The following is a 24,725-nucleotide window of genomic DNA, read 5'->3' on the forward strand; positions in this document are numbered from 1 at the left end:
GGGGGTGGTGTTGATGATTGGGATGATGTTCTTTTTTGTGTGCAGGGGTGGCTTTACTGTTTTTCTCTGCTGAACTACCATCTTCCTTCTTTGTTTTGTGGCTATCTGGAGAAGACGAATTTCAGAGTTGTATATGAAACACATACTTTGATAATAAATGAACCTTTGTTTCCTGTGCCCCTTTATGCCAACCTTTTTTTTAATATCATGAACCCCCTACCATTAACTGAGGAGTCTGTGGTCCCCAGGTTGAGGACCCTGCTTTAAACACACTGGTTCTTTGAAAAAATTTATACTACTAAAAGTGTGTGTGTGTGTGTGTGTGTGTGTGTGTGTGTGTGTGTGTGTGTGTGTGTGTGTGTGTGTGTGTGTGTGTGTGTGTGTGTGTGTGTGTGTGTGTGTGTGTGTGTGTGTGTGTGTGTGTGTGTGTGTGTGTGTGTGTGTGTGTGTGTGTGTGTGTGTGTTAGATAACCAGTAAATTTAAAAAAAAAATGTGGAGATATTAATAGCAACAACATTCAGCAGAACACAAAATGAAATCCAGCTGATGCACCATCAATAACTCACTTTGAGACGTAAAGGCGAGATATCGGCTTTTATTGACTGGAAGAAGGAACAAGCAGTGGTTGACCACCATACTACATCCTGGAGACTGAGAGGCCGGGCTCAGGCCTCAATCGCCTTTATACAGGGGTCTGTGGGAGGAGCCACAGGAGCGGTCAGCAGGGGCGTGTCCAGACAGGTATATGTCGTTCACCACACCAGCATCACAGTTCTGAGGGGTCTGGATTATTGGCACGTTATTGTATACATGATTAGCAGATAAGTTATGATTCTTACATAAGGTAAGACAGATGAATGAGCCAGTTTGTACAGATATTGTTTTTTTTAAATTTATTCAAATCCTGTGTTTGAAAATCACTCATTTTTGATATCAATTGATAAATACAAGCATTTACATTTGCATACTCTCCTGTACATACATCATGCTCCACCATATTTATAAACATTAAATCAAATTCCATCACTGGAGGAGCTACAATTAAAATGAAACTATTCTTGTTGAGAACATTCAGGTTTCATTTCTTTTACAATTGGCAGTGATAAGTTTTAACTGATTTGGTGATTAACTCCCTATGTTTAAGAATTGACAATTTCAAGTCAGTGACACAAATAGTGTATGATTTCAGCATATTTTGGGGTATATTGAAAGGGGATAAGCTTCTTTTCAAAATAATGGGTCATAGAAAAACAAGTAATTTTGCAATGCTGGCCCAATGCTAAGCAGCTGCTCCCAGCTTTTATACCATGCATCTTCTATCCACGATAGCAGTTTTATGCGTGAAAGCCTCCATTTCACTTGTATTAGATTGTTCTTACAAGGGCACTGATTCAATTATTCAAGGCCCCTGTTATGAATGCAATTTAACAATGTTCTCTGAAAAAGATGTTCCAAATCATCAAAAACTCAGTGCATTTTAGCTATGTAGAGCAACCAAAATGGAGCAAAACTGGAAATGCAATTCTACATTAAAGGCAGAGCACTTATTTGTGCGTGTAGTGGATGGTAAATTACTTCACTGGTGTACAGGTAACTCTGGGTGTAATGAGCAGCGAACAGTTATACACCCACTGAAAATACAATTCAAATCAAGCTAAGAATTCGGAGCAAACACATTCAAATCACTCCGGCCAGAAGAAATGTGAATACAGGAAAAAAAAACTTGCTGCTTACAAAATATTCTGAGACAGTTTAAAAATTTGCACATTTTGTACAGTGAAACCTTGAGCAAATTTTATCAAATTTAAAAGATAAAATCAAATTACTGTAAGCCTGCAATACAAAGAAATGCTGTTCTCATAATGGAATTTCTTATCGATTAGGCATTTATTAGAATGAAAGTCTCCAGTCAAATTTGAATGCCACGCTATTCAGCTTTGTGGAAATCATGTTCAGCATTACACACCTTGGGAACCCTGTCCCAGAACTGTTTACACCCATGTTCAGCAGACCCCTCTGCATCAGTGCAGTTCTACACTATGCCTGTGCCCTTGCCATCTTTTACCGTCTCCCGGGAGAACCAGCAGAGCCTCAGTTTAGTAGTTCATCCCTTAGTTCAAACTGAATATGAAGTTATTGTACAACTGAAATTCTGGCAATTCAGCCTTTGGACTTTGTATTTGTTCTGAAGCCACTTGAGACCACATTCAAACCACAGAGAAACACAAACAAATTTAAACTGTGTCTCCTTCCAGATTTATACATTTATAATTTGATAATTATAAACATGTTAAAATGCAGTTGGATCCAAAAAACAGGCAGAACATGAACATATTTAAGCAAAGAATATTGAACCTATTTCAGATGTAAGCAACACAGGGAGTATGCAAAATTGTGGTGGGTGAGGTGGTGAAGAGCAAACTGAAAGAAATAAAAGTTTTGATTTACCAGCTAAATTTCAAATGCATGCATGGTAAGTGATTACTTGTGCAAGACAAAAGTGTTTCCCTGTTAGTTCTTGGGTCTGAAATTATACTCAACAATATTAAACTCTTTGCTGAAAACAGATACAAAAGTAAAACGTAAGAAATTCTTTAAGTTATAGGTTCCAGTTATGTAGATTGCAGAATCCAATAGATATGACAGTCAGGGTCATGGTGAATAAAAACACTCATTTCCTTTCACACCTTCTTCAAACCTTTTCCCATTAAGCAGGCAAAAACAGTCATAACCATTTTTGGTTTCACTTCCACCAGATCTTCAGGCAGTGCATATACCCGAGCACCCATCTTTCGGGCTACTGAAATGGCATATCTGAAAGAGACATACCGGGGAAGAGTATTCATACAAGGCTAGAAATGCTGTCATTAAATAGTTGCTCATGTTCCTTAGATATACTGTACATTTTTGTTTAAACAATACCATTTTGTTTTTAAAAAAGTCTTATTTGTTCATAAAGTCATTTTCAACTTCTCATGCAGGAGTCACTAATTACTTATTTTTAAAAAAAAAAACTTTTTCTTTCACATATTGCCGTAAAAATTTCTGTCACATATTTCATTTTGTACTTGATTTCTAACCGACGGGAAAATTTAATTCATTCTCTCTTCAAAGCAAGAAAATGTACATAAAATGCATACTTTTCTCCAAGGTAAAAGTTAAACAATAAACTGAATTCATTTTTTAAAGAGCTGATAACTTGCAATCTCATCCAAAAAAAATCAAAATGACAACAGCTAACTTTCAATCTGTTTTACAATGTTCATTCTGAAATCAATTTGCAGTTCCCTTCTCAAACAAAAGAACTAAAGACAACCCCACCTCAATTCAACATGGGATTTTTAATTTCTATCCACTGTTTACATTAAAAATCACTGATCATGAACTCACTTTGCATTGTTCGACTTGTCAATATCTGTAAGGTCAGTACACTTCACCAGTTCATAGCGAATTGCATTTGGTATAATGGCATCTATCAAGTCTATAACAGGCAAACTGGTGGAAATGCATTTATCCTGGGAACAAAAAAAAATAAACAAACAGTAATCAGACAATAACAGTTTTTTTTGTATTATCCATGTATTACAACTTCACAACCTCACAACTTCGACTGAATAAAAATAAAACAGTCAATGCTGGTTGCCTAAACTTTATAAAGTCATTAAAAAGGCAATTTTAGTTTATCTTGTAAAAATCTAAGTAAATGCTCACATCTGTATTTTTTTTATTCTGTACACAATTCTTAAAATGAAATTTTAAACTAAAAATTAATTCATTTCTGCATTTTTCAATAATTAAATATTTCATGATTAAAGATTAGCTGTAGACATGTAGTTTGGAACATCCAATATAGTGAAATGTGCCTTTTGCATTAACGACCACCATAGTCTGAGGATAGCTCTTAAGTGTTGCCAGGCTTCCAGCTCCAACATAGAATGCCCACAGTTTACTAACTCTAATCCGTATGCATTCTGAATGTGGGAGGAAACAGAGCACCAGTCATAGGGAGAATGTACTATCTCCTTTCAGCTAGCAGCAGAAATCGAATAACAATCTCATCACTAGCACGGCAAAGTGATCGGCTAACCATTCGGCTACTGTGCTGCCCCTTTAAGCTAGATGAAATGACACACAATCCACACTTGACAATCTAACTCTTAACTGCAATTTCTGACTCCTGTCCTCTCTGGGCACTGTTGAGAGCACCCCAGAGAAATAATTAAAAAAATGTCTGGCTCGGCCGTTATTCAGATGTCAAAGATCAAGTGAAAAGATGGAATTGTGCTTCAGTCAAACTGGCAGGAATCTATTAAATCTCCACAACTTTTCCAAGTTGTTGCATTCTATGCTCCAAACTATATAAAATTGCATCCAGCTATTGTCCATGCACATGCTCCGGTTTCCACAGAATGCATATTAAAATATCACACCCTGCATAGTACCCTTTTATGAAGTTCCTCTAGCTGTACAATGTCAAGTACCATGCTCTTATAATTCTGGCCTTAAGCATTTCACCTTGTGTTCCATCTTTGACTACAGTATTTGACTTTTTAGCCCATTTGACTGTAGCTCTGAAATTTGTTCCCTAAGCTATAATTGCCTCCAAGATTCTCCTTAAAGCAACTTATTTATCAAGTTTTGGTCACTCTACTTTGACGTGGCATTAATTCAGCCCATCAAGTCTTCTCCACCATTCACTTATGGCTGGTTGTGGTTTAAAAACACATTTTCCTGCCTTCTCTCAGTAACCCTTATGCCCTTACAAATTAAGAATCTCTTTCTTAAATACACCCAGTGACTTGGCCCCCTCTGCCTTGTGTGGCAATGAATTAAATGGCTCTTTATAAGTTCATGATGTAAAAAAAAAATCCAACACTATAAGTGAAGAGCCATGTCGTATCATGGAACATAATCTGTGAAAAAAAAACATCTTCTTTCAAATCTTCCTCAAACTGCTGTTAAAAATCAGTAATCAATTTCCAAACTGTTTTCCAGCACTGCACCCTTATTGATTGAACAAATTCCCATTTCCCACCACCATTTTAACAGTTTAGTTAAAAAACAAACAAATAAAAAGATAAATACATAAAATTGATCAGATAAACAAATACACAAGTAAATACTGTGAAAAGGGTGCCTTTGTTGATAATTATATTCTAATTTTTAAATCATATCAGTGGGAGACTGTGCAGGTCAGTAATTTCAAAATACAAATCTAAAATCAAATTATTTAAGCCAAAATATTCTTCCTCATTTACCTTGAAGCTAGTAATTGAGCTGTTCTTCTTTGCTTTGGCCAAAGTCTCATTTACCCATTTTATAATAATTTCATCTGTCACTTTTGACCCATCTCCAAGATCTGAAAGCACCTTCAGGGTATACCTAAAGGAGTAAAGTAGGCAAATTACAGATTCAAAATGTAATGTGCACTAAGTCACTGCTTGGAATATGGGCTTCTGATAGCTTCATCTGAATATAAAAGCTTCTGTGTTCCATCAAAATGAAAATGAAATTCACTTGTACTGAAAAACTTTTCATTTCTGATTCATGATATACAAAATTCTGGAGGAATTCAGGTCAGGCAGCATCTATGAAACTGAATAAACAGTCAACGTTTAAGACCAAGACCTTTTATAAGGATGGGGGAAGAAGCCAGAACAAGGAGGTGGGAGAGAGGAGGAGGTTCAAATTGGAAACTAATAGATGATGCCAGCTGGATGGCAGGGAGGTGGAGGGGAGGGAAAATGAAGTGATAAGCTGGGAGGTGATAGGTGGAAAAAGTAAAGAACTGGAGAAAAGAGGTATCTGATAGGGGAGGAGAGTAGACCATGGGAGAAAGGGAAGGAAGAGGGCCACTTTGGGGAGGTGATACACAGGTGAGGAGAAGAGAAAAGGTAAGAGGGGAGCCAGAGTGGGAAATGGAAGAAGAGTAACACACTGACTACCTAAGCAAGCCAAGGATTGAAAAGAGATAACCTTTGAAAAGATAAAATGTCTTAATGTTATTATTGCTTTTAAATTTTGATACACACAAACACTCTAGAATTTTCTTTGGTCAACACACAAATATTAAAACAAGATAAGGGTGTATCAGTGTTCTTTGAGCTTTAACCAAAACAGTTCAATTTGTAGTGCAAATCTCTGACCTTTGGAAAACTTGTGTTACTTTTTTCTCCCTTTCTGAACAGTATCAACAAAAAATGTCCTTTACCTTCTCATGAGCTGCCAAACTAGAGCCAGTGTAAGGGTTGGATTGCCTTCATTCAAATTTTGCCCACCAATACCCACGAGGGAAAAGCAGGCCTTGGTTTTACCCAGTTCAACAGCATAGTTGCAGTTCTCAAGCTAGAGTGGAAAACAGAGATCCAGTTATGGCAGTCCCATGAAAAATCCAGCCCCAATTAACTTTGAGGAAAATGCTATACTAGGTTTTCAGTTAAGAGAAAAATTATGGGAATTCACACATATTTATTCTCCTTACATTTCATCTATGGATCTCAAAGGTCACACTGTGATAAACTGCACCCATTGATTAGACATTGCTGGGACAACATGGGTGGGGAAGCAACTCTTGTTTCTGCCAGGTAGGGCAGGCATAATGACTTAAAGTGGAGAAGGTACTATTTAAAATATTAAATCCACCCCCCCCCCCATCAGATAGTACTTGTGCTTTAGACTTTGAATGAGTGGTGATAATTAATTCAAAATACCTTCTTCATGTTCGCCCCAAGCTGTGGATAAGGAGGTCTATTGATTCGGTTCCAATCTACCGGCACATTGACATTCTGGTATAGCTGAAATATTACTAAGGCATCGGTCAGATCACTGGATTGAACAAAAAAAGTTTTCTCATGTACAACTTCATAAAATAAATTATATTAAATAAACAATAACTGTTGGGGCATAATATGAATGACAAACACAAGAAATAAGTCCATAAGATATAGGAGCATTAAGCTATTTGTCCCAAAAAGGCTACTCCGCTATTTCCTCGTGGCTGATCTATTTTCCCTTGCAGCCCCAATCACTTACCTTCTCCCCATATCCCCTCATGCCCTGACCAATCAAGAATCTATCAACTTCTGTCTTAAATATACATAAAGACTTGGCTCCACTACTGCCTGTGGCAACGAATTCCTCAGTTCCACCACTCTCTAACGAAAGAAACTTCTCCTCATCTCTGTTCTAAAAGGATACCCCTCTATTCTGAGGCTGTGTCCTCTTGTCCTAGACTCTCCCATCAGAGGAAACATCATCTCCACATCCACTCTATCAAGGCCTTTCACCGCTTGATAGGTTTCAATGAGCTCACCCCTCATTCTTCTGAATTCCAGCGAATACAAACCCAGAGCCATCAAATGCTCTTCACGTAACAAGTCATTCAATCCTGGAATCATTTTCCTGAACCTATTAGGAACCCTCTCCAATGTCAATACATCCTTTCTAAGATAAGGGGCCCAAATTGCTCACAATACTCAGTGAGGCCTCACTAATGCTTTATAAAGCCTCCACATTACATCCTTGCTTTTATATTCTAGTCCTCTTGAAATGAATGCTAACATCACATTTGCCTCCCTCACCAGACTCAACCTGGAAATTAACCTTTGGGGAATCCTGCATGAGGACTTCCAAGTCCCATTGCACCTCATGTTTTTGAACTTTCTCTCCATTTAGAAAATAGTCAACCCTTTCATTTCTTCTACCAAAGTACATGGCACTTCTCAACACTGCATTCCGTCTGCTACTTTGCCTAATCTCCTAATCTGTCCAAGTCCTTCTGTAGCCTTTCTATTTCCTCAAAACTACCAGCCCCTCCACCTATCTTCACTAGTCTACAAACTTTGCAACAAAGACATCAATTCCATCATCCAAATCATAAATAACATAAAAAGAATCAGTTCCAACCAAGACTCCTGTGGAACACCACTTGTCACTGGCAGCTAACCTGACTTTGCCTCTAGCTGATTCCCACTCTTTACCTCCTGCCAATCAGCCACTGCACTATCACTTCTAGAATCTTTCTTGTAATACCCTGGGCTCAACTTGCTAAGCAGCCTCATGTATGGCACCTTAGAGGCCTTCTGAAAGTCCAAGTGCACAACATCTACCAATTCTCCTATGTCTAAATTGCTTTTTATTTCTTCAAATAATTCCAGCAGATTTGTCAGGCAAGATTTTCCCTTGAGGGAACCATGTGGATGGACTACAGGCTATTTTATCATGTGCCTCCAAATACCCTGAAACTACATCCTTAACAATTGACTCCAACATCTTCAAAACCAGAGGTCAGACTAATTAGCCTACAATTTCCTTTCTTCTGCCTCTCTCCCTTCTTGAACAGTGGAGCACCATTTGCAAATTTCCAGTCTTCCAAAACCTAGTGATTTTTGAAAGATCATGACGAATGCCTCCAAAATCACTTCAGCCACCTCTTTCAGAACCTTGGGGTTCACAGCATCTGGTCCAGGTGAATTATCCACTTTCAATTATCCACTTTTAAGACCTTTGTTGCCCCAATAACCTTCTCCCTAGTAATGGCAATTTCATACACTTCTGACCAATGAGACCCTTGAACTTCCAGCATACTGCTAGAGTCTTCTACACTGAAGACTGAAGCAAAATAGTTATTCAGTTCATCCATCATTTCCTTGTCCCCTATGACTACCTCTCCAGCATTGTTTTCTAGTGATTCAAAATCCACTCTCGCCTTTCTTCTGCACTTTAATTATCCGAAGAAACATTTGGTATCCTCTTTAATATTATTGGCTAGCTTACTTTTGTATTTTATTTTTTTCTTTTTAAGTGGCTTTTTAGCTGCCTTTTGTTAGTTTTTAAAAAGCTTCCTAATCCCTCTAACTTCCCAGCAAATATTGCTCTATTATATGCCCTCCCATTTGCTTTTATGTTGGTTTTGAACATAGAAATCTTCAGCACATTATGGGCTCTTTAGCCCACAATGTTGTGGCGACCATGCAACCTACTCTAGGAACGGCCTAGAATTACCCTACTGCATAGCCCTCTATTTTTTGAAGCTCCATATACCTGTCCATGAGTCTCTTAAAAAACTCTATTGTAACCGCCTCCACCACTGTCACCAGCAATGCCTTCCATGCACCTACCACTCTGTATGAAAAACTTAGCTCTGACATCCCTTCTGTACCTAATTCCAAGCTTCTTAAAGCTATGCCCCCTTGAGTTAGCCATTTCAGCCCTGGGAACAGCCTCTGGCTATCCACACAATCAATGCCTCTCATCATCTTATACTATCAGGTCATCTCTCATCCACTGTTGCTCCAAGGTGAAAAGGCCAAGTTCACTCAACCTATTCTTACAAGGCACACTCTCCAATCCAGACAACATCCTCGTAAATCTCCTCCACACTCTTTCTATAGTATCCACGTCCTTCCTGTAGTGCGGTGACCAGAACTAAACACAGGGGTCTGACCAAGGTTTTATATAGCTGTAACATTACCTCATGGCTCTTGAACTCAATATCACACTATGCACCTTCTTAAATTCACTGTCAACCCACACAGTGGCTCTGAATGTCCTATGGATGCAGACTCCAAGATCTCTCTGATCATCAACACTGCTAAGAGTCTTACCACTAATACTATATTCTATCTTCAAATTTGACCCACCAAAATGAACCACTTCACACTTTTCTGAGTTGAAGTCCATCTGCCACTTCTTGGCTCAGTTCTGTATCCCATCAATGTTATAGGCAATAGACAATAGACAGTAGGTGCAGGAGTAGGCCATTCGGCCCTTCTAGCCAGCACCACCATTCACTGTGATCATGGCTGATTATACTGTGGTGAACTACATATACCTGTCTGGACACGCCCCCCCCTCCCTGCTGACTGCTCCTGTGCCTCCTCCCACGGACCCCGGTATAAAGGCAATTGGAGGCACAGTCCCGGCCTCAGTCTCCAGGATGCAGTGTGCTGCTTGTTCATTCTTCCAGCCAATAAAAGCCTATATCTTGCCTCACGTCTCCGAGAATTATTGATGGTGCATCAATTTTATTGGCTGGAAGTTTTAAAACATGGAGAGTATTTTACGTCTGGACAAAGTAGACTTGGATCCTCAAGCTCCAGAAGCAGCTCTTGCCTTTGAACTCTGGCTTACATGCTTCCAATCATACTTGGAAGTGATTCCTGTGACTGAGCCTGCCACAATGCACAAAATCCTCCTTTCCAGAGTCAGTCTGAAAGTATTCTCCCTTATCAGGGACCTGCCAACCTACCAAGGGGCACTGGACGCCCTCAAAAGACAGTACCTGCGGCCGGTGAACACAGTCTATGCAAGACATCGCTTAGTGACGCAGCAGCTGCGAACCAACGAGTCGAGCGGGAAGTTTCTCCAAGCCCTATAGACACTCGTGTGGGCCTGCGACTGCAAGGGACTGATGGCGGAACAGCATGTGGAGCTCCTGGTATGAGACGCCTTCATTACGGGGATCAGGTCAGTGTACGTGCGCCAGCGGCTGCTGGAAAATGCTGATCTTACTTTACGCTCAGCGACTGAGGTGGCTGACACGCTGGAGGTTGCTCTGCACAACACTGACGTTATCCAGCTGCGTGATCCCCCGCTGGTTCCGTGGACACTGCAGACCCCGCCACCTGCGAGCGAATCGACCACCGCTGCTGCCACTCGTGAGTCCACGAGCTCCCCAAAACCGACCACAGCTGCTGCCAGTCACAAGTCTGCGCAGTGTTACTTCTGCGGACATGAAAAGCACCCCCGAAAACGCTGCCCGGCCCAAGAAGCTACCTGCTCCAGCTGCGGAAAGAAGGGCCATTTCACCAAGGTTTGTAAGTCTGAACCACGAGCGGAGTCGGGCAGCACCGCGTGTGAGGCATGGGGGCTGCCATCTTGCCTGCTCGCCTCGTGTGAGGCATGGGGGCAGCCATCTTTGTCGGCGCCACCTCGCCCCGCCCCCGACCCACGGGTGCTTACCAGGCACCAAGATGGCGATTCAACTCTGGCCTCCGTAACCCTCGACCAAAGCGCCCCACACCAGCTTGCAAGGTCAATGATGGACATCCTGGTGGAGGGGCACAGGACTAGCTGCCTGTTTGACACAGGCAGCACTGAAAGTTTTATTTGCCTGGACACGGTGCAATGCTGTGGACTTGTGACACAGCCAGTAAGCCAGAGGGTCACCATGGCTTCTGGGTCGCATTCCACAGACATCCAGGGGGGGTTGTGTAGCGACATTGGTGGTGCAGGGCACAGAATATCGGGACTTTGCGTGACTGATCATGCCTCAACTGTGCGCGCCTGTGCTATTGGGGCTGGACTTCCAGAGCCACCTCAAAAGTGTGACTATGGCATGTGATAGGTCCCTCCCACCACTCACTGTCAGGAATCCTCAGTTTTGTGGGACTTCGTCATATACCCCGCTACTGACCACAAACACACACCAACCCGCACATCCCACCCAGCACCATGCCAACAGCTGTGCTACTGACACCACTTGCAGCCTCTCCACCCTCAAGATCCCTGCCCCACCGCTGTTCGCCAATCTGACCCCCGACTGTAAACCTGTGGCAACTAAAAGCAGGAGGTACAGCGCGAGGGACAGGGCCTTCATTCAGTCGGAGGTGCAGCAGCTGCTCAGGGAGGGGATCATTGAGCCAAGCACAAGTCCTTGGAGGGCCCAGGTGGTTGTTGTTCGGACCGGGCAGAAAAATAGGATGGTTGTAGACTATAGCCAGACCATCAATAGGTTCACGCAGCTTGACATGTAACCCCTACCCCGCATCGAGGATATGGTCAACCAGACAGCTCAGTACAAGGTGTTCTTGACCATAGACCTGAAATCTGCTTACCATCAGCTCCCCATCCGCCCGGAGGACCGCCCCTACACTGCCTTTGAGGTGGGTGGCAGGCTCTATCACTTCCTGCGCATCCCCTTCGGTGTCACAAATGGTGTCTCTGTCTTCCAGAGGGAAATGGACTGGATAGTGGACCAGTGTCAACTGAAGGCCACATTTCCATATCTGGATAACATCACCATCTGTGGTCATGACTTGGCCGGATCACAACACCAACCTCCAACGATTCTTCCAAGTGGCCAAAGCCCTGAACCTTACTTATAACAGGGACAAGTGTGTTTTCAGAACCACCCGACTCGCTATCCTTGGGTATGTTGTGGAGAACGGGGTAATCATTGGCCCTGATTCAGACCGTATGCACCCCCTGTTAGAACTCCCTCTTTCCACCACCCTCAGAGCCCTCAGACGGTGCCTGGGCTTCTTTTCCTATTATACCCAATTTTTTTCCTATTATTTCCCTCATTATGCAGACAAGGCCCGCCCCCTGGTCAAGTCCACCACATTTCCCCTCTCTGCCAAGGCCCGCGTGGCCTTCAGTTGCATTAAGGGGGACATTGCCAAAGCAACGATGCATGCAGTGGATGAGACCATTCCCTTCCAAGTAGAGAGTGATGCCTCTGACTTTGCGTTGGCTGCTACCCTCAATCATTCAGGCAGGCCAGTAGCATTCTTCTCTTGTATCCTTCAAGGCCCTGAAATTTGGCACTCCGTGGTGGAGAAAGAAGCCCAGGCCATAGTGGAAGCTATTAGGCACTGGAGGCACTATCTTGCCGGCAAAAGGTTCACCTTGCTGACCGACCAACGCTCAGTTGCATTCCTGTTCAGCAACCAACAGCGGGGCAAAATCAAAAATGATAAAGTTTTGCGGTGGAGAATAGAACTCTCCACCTACAACTATGATGTCCTGTACCAGCCTGGAAGGCTCAATGAGCCCCCTGATGCCCTATCCCGGGGAGCGTGTGCTAGCACACAGCTCGACCAGCTATACGCCCTTCATGCGCATCTTTGCCACCCGGGGGTCACCTGATTTAACCATTTCATGAAAGCCCGGAACCTGACTTACTCCCTTGAGGACATCAGGACGATGACCAGGGACTGCCAAGTCTGCGCTGAGTGCAAACCGCACTTCTACCATCCTGACAAGGCGCAACTTATCAAGGCCACCCACCCCTTTGAGCAACTGAGTGTTGACTTTAAGGGCCCCCTTCCCTCCACCAACCACAATGTCTACTTCCTCAACATTATCGACGAGTACTTGCGGTTCCCCTTTGCCATCCCCTTACCCGGACACCACTGCCACGTCCGTCATAAAAGCCCTGCACCAGCTCTTCACTCTGTTCAGATATCCCTGCTATATCCACAGTGATAAAGGGTCCTCCTTTATGAGTGATGAGCTGCGCCAGTACCTGCTGGCTAGGGGCATTGCTACTAGTAGGACCGTGAGCTATAATCTCCGGGGAAATGGACAGGTGGAGAGGGAGAATACCAGTGTGGAAGGCCACACTTTTAGCCCTTAAGTCAAAGGGGTTACCGGTCTCTCGATGGCAGGAGGTCCTCCCCGAGGCACTCCACTCTATCCGCTCTCTGTTATGTACGTCCACCAATGCCACCCCTCATGAGCGCCTCTTTTCTTTTCCTAGGAAGTCTGCCACTGGGACCACCCTACCGGCTTGGCTGACATCCTCAGGGCCAGTGCTGCTCCGGAAACATGCGCAGAGCAATAAATACTCCCCACTGGTCGAGAGGGTTCACCTACTACATGCAAACCCCCAGTATGCCTACGTGGTCTTACCTGGCACCCGCAGGAGCAGCAGACCACTACCCCGAACACTCCACGGTAACTATGAACCCTGTACCCGAGGTGACACCGCGCACACCAAGCCTTACACAGACTCCTCACGACACTCCCATACCAGGCACCTCGCACACGCATATACCAGGCGCCTTGCACACTCGAGGGATCACTGATGCCTCGTGGGCTGACACCTCCAGTCAGGCTGGAACCAGCACAACCACGGTCTCTGGTGCAATCACCACTGGCACCTGTGCAACCACAGCCGGTGCTACATAGATCGCAGTGACAGATTCAACCACCTGATAGACTTAACATGTAAATATACTTGTAAGAAACTTCGCCCCATGGGGACTCTCTTTTAAAACAAGGGGGGGGGTGTGAATGTGGTGAACTACATATACCTGTCTGGACACGCCCCCCTGCTGACTGCTCCTGTGGCTCCTCCCACAGATCCTGGTGTAAAGGCAATTGGAGGCACAGCCCCGGCCTCAGTCTCCAGAATGTTGTGTAGTGGTCACTTGCTGCTTGTTCTTTCTTCCAGCCAATGAAAGCCTATATCTTGCCTCACGTCTCCGAGAGTTATTGATGGTGCATCACATACACAATCAGTACCCTGTTCCTGCCTTCTCCCCATATCCCTCGACCCCGCTATCTATAAGAGCTCTATCTAATTCTCTCTTGAATGCATACAGAGACTTGGCCTCCACTGCCTTCTGGGGCAGAGCATTCCACATATCCACCACTCTCTGGGTGAAAAAGTTTTACCGCATCTCTGTTCTAAATGGCCTACCCCTTATTCTTAAACTGTGGCCTCTAGTTCTGGACTCACCCATCAGCGGGAACATGCTTCCTGCCTCCAGCATGTCCAATCCCTTAATAATCTTATATATTTCAATCAGATCCCCTCTTATCCTTCTAAATTCCAGTGTATACAAGCCCAGTCGCTCCAATCTTTCAACATATGACAGTCTCGCCATTCCGGGAATTAACCTTGTGAACCTACGCTGCACTCCCTCAATAGCAAGAATGTCCTTCCTCAAATTTGGAGACCAAAACTGCACACAATACTCCAGGTGGGGTCTCACCAGGGCCCTGTACAGCTGCAGAAGGACCTCTTTACTCCTAGACTCAATTCATCTTGTTATAAAGGCCAGCATGCCATTAGCTTTCTTCACTGACTGCTGTACCTGCATGCTTGCTTTCATTGACTGATGTACAAGAACACCTAGATCTCGTTGTACTTCCCCTTTTCCTAACTTGGCTCCATTTAGATAGTAATCTGCCTTCCTGTTCTTGCCACCAAAGTGGATAACCTCACATTTATCCACATTAAACTGCATCTGCCATACATTTGCCCACTCACCCAACCTGTCCAAGTCACCCTGCATTCTCATAACACCTTCCTGACATTTCACACTGCCACCCAGCTTTGTGTCATCAGCAAATTTGCTAATGTTACTTTTAATCCCTTCATCTAAATCATTAATGTATATTGTAAAGAGCTGCGGTCCCAGCACCGAACCTTGTGGTACCCCACTGGTCACAACCTGCCATTCCGAAAGGGACCCGTTAATCGCTACTCTGTTTCCTGTCAGCCAGCCAATTTTCAATCCATGTCAGTATTTTGCGCCCCCAATACCATGTGCCCTAATTTTGCCCACTAATCTCCTATGTGGGACTTTATCAAAAGCTTTCTGGAAGTCCAGGTACACTACATCCACTGGATCTCCCTTGTCCATTTTCATAGTTCTGCTGAAACCTCAGACAGCCCTCCAGACTATCCACAACACCCCCAACCTTTGCCATCAGAAAACTTACTAACCCACCCTTCTACTTCTTCATCCAGGTCATTTATAAAAAAAATCACAAAGAGGAGGGGTCCCAGAACAGATCCCCGAGGCAGACCACTGGTGACCGACCTCCATGCAGAATACAAATTCTTTGCAACCACCCTTTGTCTTCTGTGGGCAAGCCAATTCTGGATCCACAAAGCAAGGTCTCCTTGGATCACCTACCTCATTACTTTATGAATGAGCCTTGTAAGGAGAACTTTATTAAATGCCTTACTGAAATCCGTATACACTACATCCACTGCTCTACCTTCATCCATGTGTTTTGTTACATCCTCAAAGAATTCAATCAGGCTAATAAAGCATGACCTGCCCTGCTGACTATCCGTAATCAGATTATGTCTCTCCAAGTGCTCATAAATCTGGCCTCTCAGGATCTTCAGCAACAACTTGCCCACTACTGAAGTAAAACTCACTGGGTTATCTCTGCTCCCTTTCTTGAACAAGGAAACAACACTGGCAACACTCCAATCCTCTGGTAATTCTCCTGTCCCTATTCATGATGCAAAGATCATCGCCAGAGGCTCAGCAATCTCCTTCCGTGCTTCCCATTGTAGCCTGGGGTACATCTTGTCCGGTCCCGGCAACTTATCGCTTTTTTAAAGCTCCAGCTCATCTTCTTTCATAATATCTATAATGCTCAAGCGTTTAAGTGCACTGTAAGTCATCCCCACAATTGCCAAGGTTCTTTTCCCTAGTGAATATTTAAGCAAAGTATTTATTAAATACCTCACTACTTCCTCCGACTTCATGCACACATTTCCACTATCACACCTGATTGGTCCTATTCTCACATGGCTTATCCTCTTGCTCCTCACATTCAATCATGGCTGATCCTTTTTTAAAAAATCCCCTCAACACCAGTTCCCGGCCTCCCTGTAACCTTTGATGCCAAGTCCAATCAAGAACCTATCAATCTCTGCCTTAAATACACCCAATGACCAGGCCTCCACAGCTGCATGTGGCAACAAATTCCACAAATTCACCACTCTTTGGCTAAAGAAGTTTCTCTGCATCTCTGTTCTGAAACGGTGCCCCTTTATCCTGAGGCTGTGCCTTCATGGGAAGCATTCTTTCCACATCTACTCTGTCTAGACCTTTCAACATTTGAAAGATTCCAATGAGGTCCTCCCTCATCCTTTTGAATTCCAGTGAGTACTGTTCCAAAGCCATCAAACGTTCCTCGTATGATAATCCTTTCATTCCTGCAATCATACTTGTGAACCTTTCTGGACCCTCTCCAATGCCAGCATATCTTTTCTAAGATGAGGGGCCCAAAACTGTTCACAATACTCAAGGTGAGGCCTTACCAGTGCCTTTTAAAGCCTCAGCATCACATGCTTGCTCTTGTATTCTAGACCTCTTGAAATGAATGCTAATATGGCATTTGCCTTCTTCACTACCAACTCAACCTGCAAGATAACCTTTAGGGTATTCTGCACAAGGACTCCCAAGTCCTCTGCATCTCCTGAATTCCTGGATTTTCTCCCCATTTAGAAAATAGTCTGCACATTTATTTCTACTACTAAACATGCATGGCCATGCATTTTCCAACCTTGTATTTCATTTGCCACTTGCTTGCCCATTCTTTTAATCTGTCTATGTCCTTCTGCATCCTACCCAGTTCCTCAACACTACCTGCACTTCCAATCTTCATATCATCTGCAAACTCTGTAAAAGAGCCATCTATTCCATGATCTAAATCATTTACATACAGCATAAAAAGTGGTCCCAACACTGACCCCTGCGGAACACCACTAGTCATTGACAGCCAACCAGAAAAGGATCCTTTTATTCCCACTCACTGCCTCCTACCAATCAGCCAATGCTCTAACCATCTTAGTAACTTTTCTGTAATGCCATGGACTCTTAACTTGGTAAGCAGCTTCATGTGTGGAACCTTGGCAAAGGCCTCCTGTAAGTCCAAATATACAACATCCACAGCATCCCCTTTATCTACCCTACTTGTAATCTTCTCAAAGAATTCCAACAGGTTCATCAGGCAGTAATTTCCCTGAAGGAAACCCTGCTGAGTTTGTACAATCTTGTCCTGTGTCACCAAGTACTCTATCACCTCATCCTTAACAATTGACTCCAACATCTTCCCAACCACTGAGGTCAGGTTAACTGGTCTATAATTTCCTTTCTGCTGCCTTCCTCCTTCCTTAAAAAGTGGAGGGACATTGACATGGTGCCAGAGAACTGGAAAATTACAAGAGTCCAATGATTTTTAGAAGACCATTTCTAATGCCACCACAATCTCTAACAATACCTCTTTCAGAACCCTAGGGTCCGGGTGACTTAAGTACATTTAGGTCTCTCAGCTTTTAGAGCACCTTCACCCATTTCTCTTCCTTCACACACTACAACATCAGGCATACTGCTAGAGTCTTCCACAGTGAAGACTGATGCAAAATACTCATTTAGTTAATCAGCTAACTCCTTGTCCCCTATTATTATTTCTCCTGCCTCAATTTTCTTGTAGTCCTATGTCCACTCATTTTTCTTTTATTTTTAACACTTGAAAAAACCTTTACTGACCACTTTGATATTATTTGCAAGCTTGCCTTCTAATGATTTTTTGTTGTTCTCTGTAGGATTTTAAAAACTTCCCAATTCTCTATCTTTCCACTAACTTTTTACTTCATTGTATGCCTTTTCTTTTGCTTTTACAGTAGCTTTGACTTCCCTTCTCAGCCACTGTGGTACTATTTTACCATTTGAGTATTCCTTCATTTTTGGAATACATATGTCCTGCACCTTCCTCATTTCCCCCCCAGAAACACTTGCTATTGCTGCTCTGCTGACATCCCTGCCAACAGCTCTTTCCAATTTACTTTGGTCAACTCCTTTCTCATACCACGGTAATTAACCTTGTTTGTCATTGAATAGGAAAATGGTAAATCATTCTGCGAGTTATTGTCTAATAGCTTGTTACCCTCTAAATGAAGAAAGCATGCATAACATTTTATATGCTGGAATTTAATGCAACAAGTTGGCTGAAACAACTAAAAAAGGAAGCATTGTTCCCAGAGGCACTGTGATAATAGTCCTCTTAATATTCATTATTTTTACAAAAATTACTTAACCAAAAGTTAATTGAGAATTCAATTAGCTTAAAGAGAGTGAGCTCATCTCAGATAGATAATTTTAGTAAAGAGACATGCTGTGTCATACAAAAGAGCTAGATATCTTGAGACATATCTATTGCACATCTGGATACCAATTAAAAGTATCAAATGAGATTCAAATCACATTGGTGATTAGCCAGAGGGGAAAAAAAAACTAAATAAGGCTTTAAGATTGTTGAGTAAATGAAGGTCTAAATTTGGAATGTTATTAATTGGTTGCAATGGTTTAAATGCATTCATATCATTCAAGTTGTGACAAGGAACTTCAAAATATATGGGTTATCATTGCCTAATGAGATATGCTGAATCCCCCTCCTCCAAAACCCCCTCCCCCCACCAGCTAACAATCTTTGAAATATAATGCAAAGGAAAATTTCCAGTATATCTTTTGAAACTACCTACATTTGTTTGTTTTTGTTTTGAAGATGAGTGTCTAATAATGGGGCTAGTGTATTACCCCCCCACTCCGCTACTTGTTTATGAACATAAAATTAACTATGATATTCATTTTAGAAATACCAAATACCCTGGATTTTCCAGATGATAACCTTGTAATGGAGTGCTCCCTTGATAGTAATACATAACCGTTTTTAGTCCAACATTTTGTTGTCTTCTGCATTACCATGGGATATGGATTAATCCAATATCTCATTTATGGAAGTTGCATTTCATTATGTGTGCGTGCGTGCGTGCCCTTAACTCCATCATGACAAGCTTTTTGCACTGATCTTTTTGATGGTTGCTCATCGTTCAGCGTGTCTTGGACATTTGAAACCTGGCGGAGCCCATCCCTCCCCAGGTTTTTTTTTTTACGAGGTTGAGTTGCTAGGTCAACACTCAACCCAGGCACAGATGGAGAGCGTGCAAGGGAGCCGGCCGAATTTGAAGTCGGGACCTCTCGCCCCAAAGTCCAGCACTGATGCCACTACGCCATCAACATTCATGTGCTGTACTCTCTTTTGTAGAACAGACTAAGAGAAATGGAGTAAAAGATCTTTGTGAGACAGTGTTGGGTCATTCCATGTGCCCAGGCAGCTGCTAAAATTTCAATGCAGGTCAACACAGCATTACTCATCTTCCACCCTAGTGAATACAAACCATTAACCTGAAGAGCAAACACGGTTTACCTGTAAAGGTGATTGACAAAGGGGCTCACTCCTTGCGAATTCATCCAGTTCCTGAAGGTTCTTTCTTCCCTTGATTCACCTACAACACAAAAAAAAAGTTGGTAGAAGATCAAAAGTGGAGCTGAACTTTCTTACAAACAAGGAAGGGATAGAAACAAGCAGGAAGAAGTCAATTATTTAAGATTGTTTATTTGGTCCATTAACAGCTTTAATGTAATCATTATGGACAAAACCGTTTCGTTCTGCTGGTAACTAAAATAGCTCACGCTTGGCCATACAAGTGGAGGGACACCACGGGCTTTCAAGTTATTTAAATAAATGCTAGACTTAAAATCGAACAGACATTTAGACAGGTGAATCCCAGATTTATGGCCCAAAGATTACCAAACTGCTACAGCAGAGGAGAAGGCCGTTTGGTTATCGAGTCAACACTGGTTAATCTGGGAAGCACCTTTACTGGCTAATCTGGATACTCCACACTGAAAGCAAATGGAAATGCTAAATATGGTCATATTATATTGGTAGCCCAAATAATGAAAGTTCCTGTTCTGCTGCAGCAAGTTATAAACCAAGGCACCAGTTTTAATTCATCTCAGTATCTCTGAAGTAATTGTTCTAAAGAAATATTCTGCTTATGTCTGGTTTTTCTTGCAAGCACTCTGATAAATAAAATATTTTAGTTACTTTTAATAACAGGCAAAAACATCTATAAATCTATTTATTTTAACACTCAAGTCATATGAACCATCAGGCTCCTGGATTGCTTCCAGCACAGCAAATCCACTAGTTCCCCTGTTTCACTCATTATCGCAAGCCACAGTTTATTATCTTGCATACAACTAACCCCCCCTCAGTGATTCATTTTGCCTCTTGTCAATACTAGAGAAATCTACAGTTGACAGTTAATGCACAAGCTAAACTTTTAGAGGTGGAAGGACACTGGAGAACATGACACCACAGTCGCATAGCGGTTAGCACGACACCATGACAGCTTGTGCGTCAGGAGGTGGAGTTCACTTCCAACATCATCTGCAAGGAGTCTGTATATCTTCCCCGTGGAATGCATAGGTTTTCTCCGGCTGCTCTGGTTTCCTCCCACAGCCCAAAGATGTACAGTTAGTAGGTTAATTGGTGACTGCAAATTGTCCCATGATTAGGCTGGGGTTAAATTGGGGAATTACTTGGCGTTGCAGCTCAAAGGGTTAGGAGGGCCTATTCCACACTGCATCTCCAAGTAATACAAAATAAATAAAATGGTGGAAATCTAGGTGATCATGGAAAAAAAACATGCAAACTCACAGGCATCCCAGAAGTTAGGACTGAACTCAGGTTCCTGGAACTATGAGGCTTCAACATGAATTAATGTATTATCGAGCCATAATAAATTACAGCCCTCTGGTCATTGCCATAAAATTAGAGACCCAAACTTTGCATGTACAGAATAACACAAATCATTCGACAAGTTTGATTCTCAATGCATGATTGGAGTTACTAAATGGGGCAATGAAGCAACATCTCCTTGCACAGTTCTGCCACACAAGCCTGGACTTTCTCACCAAGGGATCAACTGGCTTCCTGACATGGAACTTCCCCTTCATTTGGAGGCAAGCACTGGCAGCTAGTTGATGCACTCCAATTGTGAAGCTATGGTACAAAATGAAAATAACACCCAGCGTTTTTCCATCTAGAGGTTTAGATAGTCACAACCAAGTAAAAGTTAGAGTCAAAGAGCAAACAATGCCTTCAGCCTAATTACTCCATGCTGAACAGTCCCATCAACCCAAACTTGGACCACAGTCCTCCATATTCCTCAGGTCCATGTACCTATCCAAACTTCTCTTAAATGTTGTATTCACACTTCCTCTGACAACTCGTTTCTCACTTGCACCACTTTGAGTGAAGAAGCTCCTTCTCATCTACCCCTTAAATATTTCACCTTTCACACATAACCTTTTAGTTCTCTTGTTCCAGCCTCACCCAAACTCAGTGGGGGGGGGGGAACCTGCTTGTATTAATCATCATTATCTGCCATATCATATAACATGGGCTATCATGGTCCTTGATCATGATTGTTTGGCATGTTTTTCTACAGAAGTGGTTTTCCATTGCTTTGCAAAACAGGTGACCCCAGCCATAATCAATATTCTTTGGAGATTGTCTGCATGGTGTCAGTGGTCGCAAAACCAGCATTTGTGATATCCACCACCTGCTCTCATTGCTTCATGTGACCCTGATAGGGAGGCTAAGAGGGACATCTTGCCCAAGGATGACCTGCAGGCTAGTGGAGGGAAGAAGCATGATTTATACCTCTTTTTGTAGAGATGCATCTTCACCCTGCCAACCCTTGCATTAACCTTATCTGTAGACCAAATCAACTTTCAATCTACATTTTATGCACTGGATGACATTCTCTAACATGATTGCCATTTCACAGTAGATTAGTTCCACCTTTTGAGCATCCTTATCTTGTTCTTGAGTGAAAACAACCATTTGTGCTACTGAATTATGCAGATCCCATTTGGTTGGCTTTATGACTAGTTCTGGTTGGTCTCACACACAGACTCAGCTCCAAGAATTTTTTTTTAAATTCCCTTTACAGGATGCAGTTACCAGGACTTACTGCTCATTCCTAACTGTTCTTGAGGAGGAGGTGATGATCCACCTTTTTTTGCGTCACCGCCATCCTCTATAGAAGATATTCCTACACTCCATTGTTTAGGGAGCTTCACAGTTTAGATCCGACAGTATATTTCCATTTATATAAATGGTCACATTTATTTAATTTGTCATGGTGTTAGATAAAGAAGTTTAGTCTTGCAAGTTTAAGACAAAAATCAAATTTATGAATTTCTATTCTTCTCCAGGCTTTTCATTTTACCAAATTATTTCCTCAAGTACACAAATCCCAATTAGCCCAAACCAGCTATGTAATTTTTTTTTTACAATTAATGTTAGATCAAAGGCTTGCAGAATGTACTAGAGATTAGAGGAAATTAACATTTCTTTATTCAAAGCAACATTCCGAAAACAAATCCTGATTAAAGAAATGGACCGCTTAAATGTCTTGTTGACGACATGATCATCCTAAAGTGGATGTAAAGCATATTAGATCAAAAGCATTGTACTGCAGATGGAAACAATTTAAAATAAAAAAGGAAGCACAGATGATACTCAGGAGCTTAGTCAACATCTGTGCAAGGAGAAATAGTTAATATTTCCTATCTGATGAAGGTTTAACAAGTTGAAACATTAAATCTCGCCTTTGTCATCACAGATGCTTCATCATCTGCTGAATATCCCCTCCATTTCCTGGTTATAGTCCTTATCTTGTTCTTAACTGAAAACACTAATTTGTGCTACAGGATTCTGCAAATCCCACTGTTTCATCTCAATGACAAAACAATGGGATGAATTATATAAAGCTCCCCCCCCCCGAAAATAAACAAACACAAACACTGGTAATTCAATCACACAAAAATGCAAGCTGAAAACTGGTGTGAAAATTGGTTAACTAAGAACTAATGATGCATTATTAGAGCAAATAAACACAAATTCTGAAATGACACTGAATTTTGCATCTGAAGTGTTGTCCATCTTCTAAGGCAAGGCACTTTGCATCATTGCCATCGAAATTAGAGAATTAGTATGTTCTTCTCGAAAAGAAATGAGCATAACTGAAATTAAAAACTGAACCAAAAGAATATTTTGAAAAAAAATGCATTTGTGTAAAAATTTTCATTGCATTGGGTCATCAAAAACTCTTTATGACCAAATATTTATCTTTTAAAGTTTTGTCATCAAGAAGCAGGCAGCCAAATTGCAACATCAAGTTCCCATAAAAGAGCATTGTGATAATCACCACATATTGTAAATATTGTCTTGGATAGAAGAGTTAGAAAATTTATAACACCCTTCAGCCCATAATGTCAGTGCTGGTTGAAAGGAGTTACGGAACTGAACTTCACTTCCCAGCAAAAGGCATAACCTTTAGGTCTAGTTCATAAATGTGGGGTTTTACCTCCACCATTTTTCCGGTTTGTGAGTTTCAGATCCCTTTAAGTGAGGAAAAGATCCCCCCCTCCAAACCTTCTGATTACTTTAAGTGTATGCCCCTGCTTTAATGGTAAATTTATGGCTTTTGTTTATTTTAACAAAGAAACAGGAAAGAAACTCGGATGGTAGTTTGCCTCCCAGGTGCCAGGGTCCGGGATGTTTCTGATCGCGTCCAAGATATCCTGCGGAGGGAGGATCCGCAGGGAGGGAGGGAGAACAGCCAGAGGTCGTGGTACATATTGGTACCTAAGACATAGGTAGGAAAAGGGAAGAGGTCCTGAAAGAAGACTACAGGGAGTTAGGAAGGAAGTTGAAAAGCAGGACCTCAAAAGGTAGTAATCTCGGGATTACTGCCTGTGCCACGTGACAGTGAGAATAGGAATAGACTGAGGTGGAGGATAAATGTGTGGCTGGGGGATTGGAGCAGGGGGCAGGGATTCAGATTTCTGGATCATTGGGACCACTTTTGGGGTGGGTGTGACTTGTACAAAAAGGATCGGTTGCATTTGAATCCCAGGGGGACCAATATCATGGTGGGCAGGTTTGATATGAGCTGTTGGGGAGGGTTTAAACTAGTTTGGCAGGGGCATGGGAATCAGAATGTGAGTGCAGGGATTAAGGTAGAAGGACAAGGGCATGATGCTAAGAGTTCTGAGTTGATGAGGAAGGACAGGCAGGGGACAAAACATAACTGTAGCCAGTTAAAAGGGTTGAAATGTGTCTATTTCAATGCTGGGAGGATTAGGAACAAGGAGGATGAATTTAGAGCATGGAACTATGATGTTGTGGCAGTTACTGAAACTTGGTTGGAGGAAGGGCAGGATTGGATGATGCAGGACCCGGGGTTCAAGTGTTTTAAAAGGAATAGGATGGGAGGTAGAAAAGGGGGAGGGGGTGGGGAGTGGCATTGCTAGTCAGGGATAGT

The 24,725-nt window shown here is 42.4% G+C and overlaps 2 protein-coding genes across 4 annotated transcripts in view; one reads left to right on the top strand and one right to left on the bottom strand.

Annotated features, from left to right (window-relative positions):
- Positions 1–587: 587 nt before the first annotated feature.
- The window catches only part of LOC132407294 (plastin-1-like), a 130,699-nt gene continuing 106,561 nt past the window's right edge, over positions 588–24,725 (bottom strand). For all 3 annotated transcript variants that reach the window (XM_059993609.1, XM_059993593.1, XM_059993603.1), the window contains exons 11-16: positions 19,748–19,826; positions 6,712–6,826; positions 6,213–6,346; positions 5,260–5,383; positions 3,392–3,516; positions 588–2,815 (exon numbers count right to left, since the gene is read on the bottom strand). In XM_059993609.1, coding sequence (XP_059849592.1) covers positions 2,683–2,815; positions 3,392–3,516; positions 5,260–5,383; positions 6,213–6,346; positions 6,712–6,826; positions 19,748–19,826 — 710 coding nt within the window. In that variant the 3' untranslated portion in view covers positions 588–2,682. The remainder of the gene's footprint in view (positions 2,816–3,391; positions 3,517–5,259; positions 5,384–6,212; positions 6,347–6,711; positions 6,827–19,747; positions 19,827–24,725) is intronic.
- LOC132407339 (uncharacterized) lies at positions 6,835–15,473 on the top strand. The gene is made up of 2 exons (XM_059993692.1): positions 6,835–10,814; positions 13,485–15,473. Exons 1-2 carry the CDS (start codon positions 10,426–10,428, stop codon positions 13,810–13,812), a joined length of 717 nt encoding a protein of 238 aa, XP_059849675.1. The 5' UTR covers positions 6,835–10,425; the 3' UTR covers positions 13,813–15,473.

Source organism: Hypanus sabinus, chromosome 2, assembly GCF_030144855.1.
Source record: "Hypanus sabinus isolate sHypSab1 chromosome 2, sHypSab1.hap1, whole genome shotgun sequence".
In the NCBI taxonomy this organism is placed as follows: Eukaryota; Metazoa; Chordata; class Chondrichthyes; order Myliobatiformes; family Dasyatidae; genus Hypanus; species Hypanus sabinus.

Bases quoted from the DNA above. Each gene is read 5' to 3' on its own strand.
- LOC132407339 (XM_059993692.1), top strand. From the start codon at position 10,426: ATGTGGAGCTCCTGGTATGAGACGCCTTCATTACGGGGATCAGGTCAG. The intron at 10,815-13,484 runs GTTTGTAAGTCT...TTCTTTTCCTAG, and splicing joins AGAAGGGCCATTTCACCAAG to GAAGTCTGCCACTGGGACCA.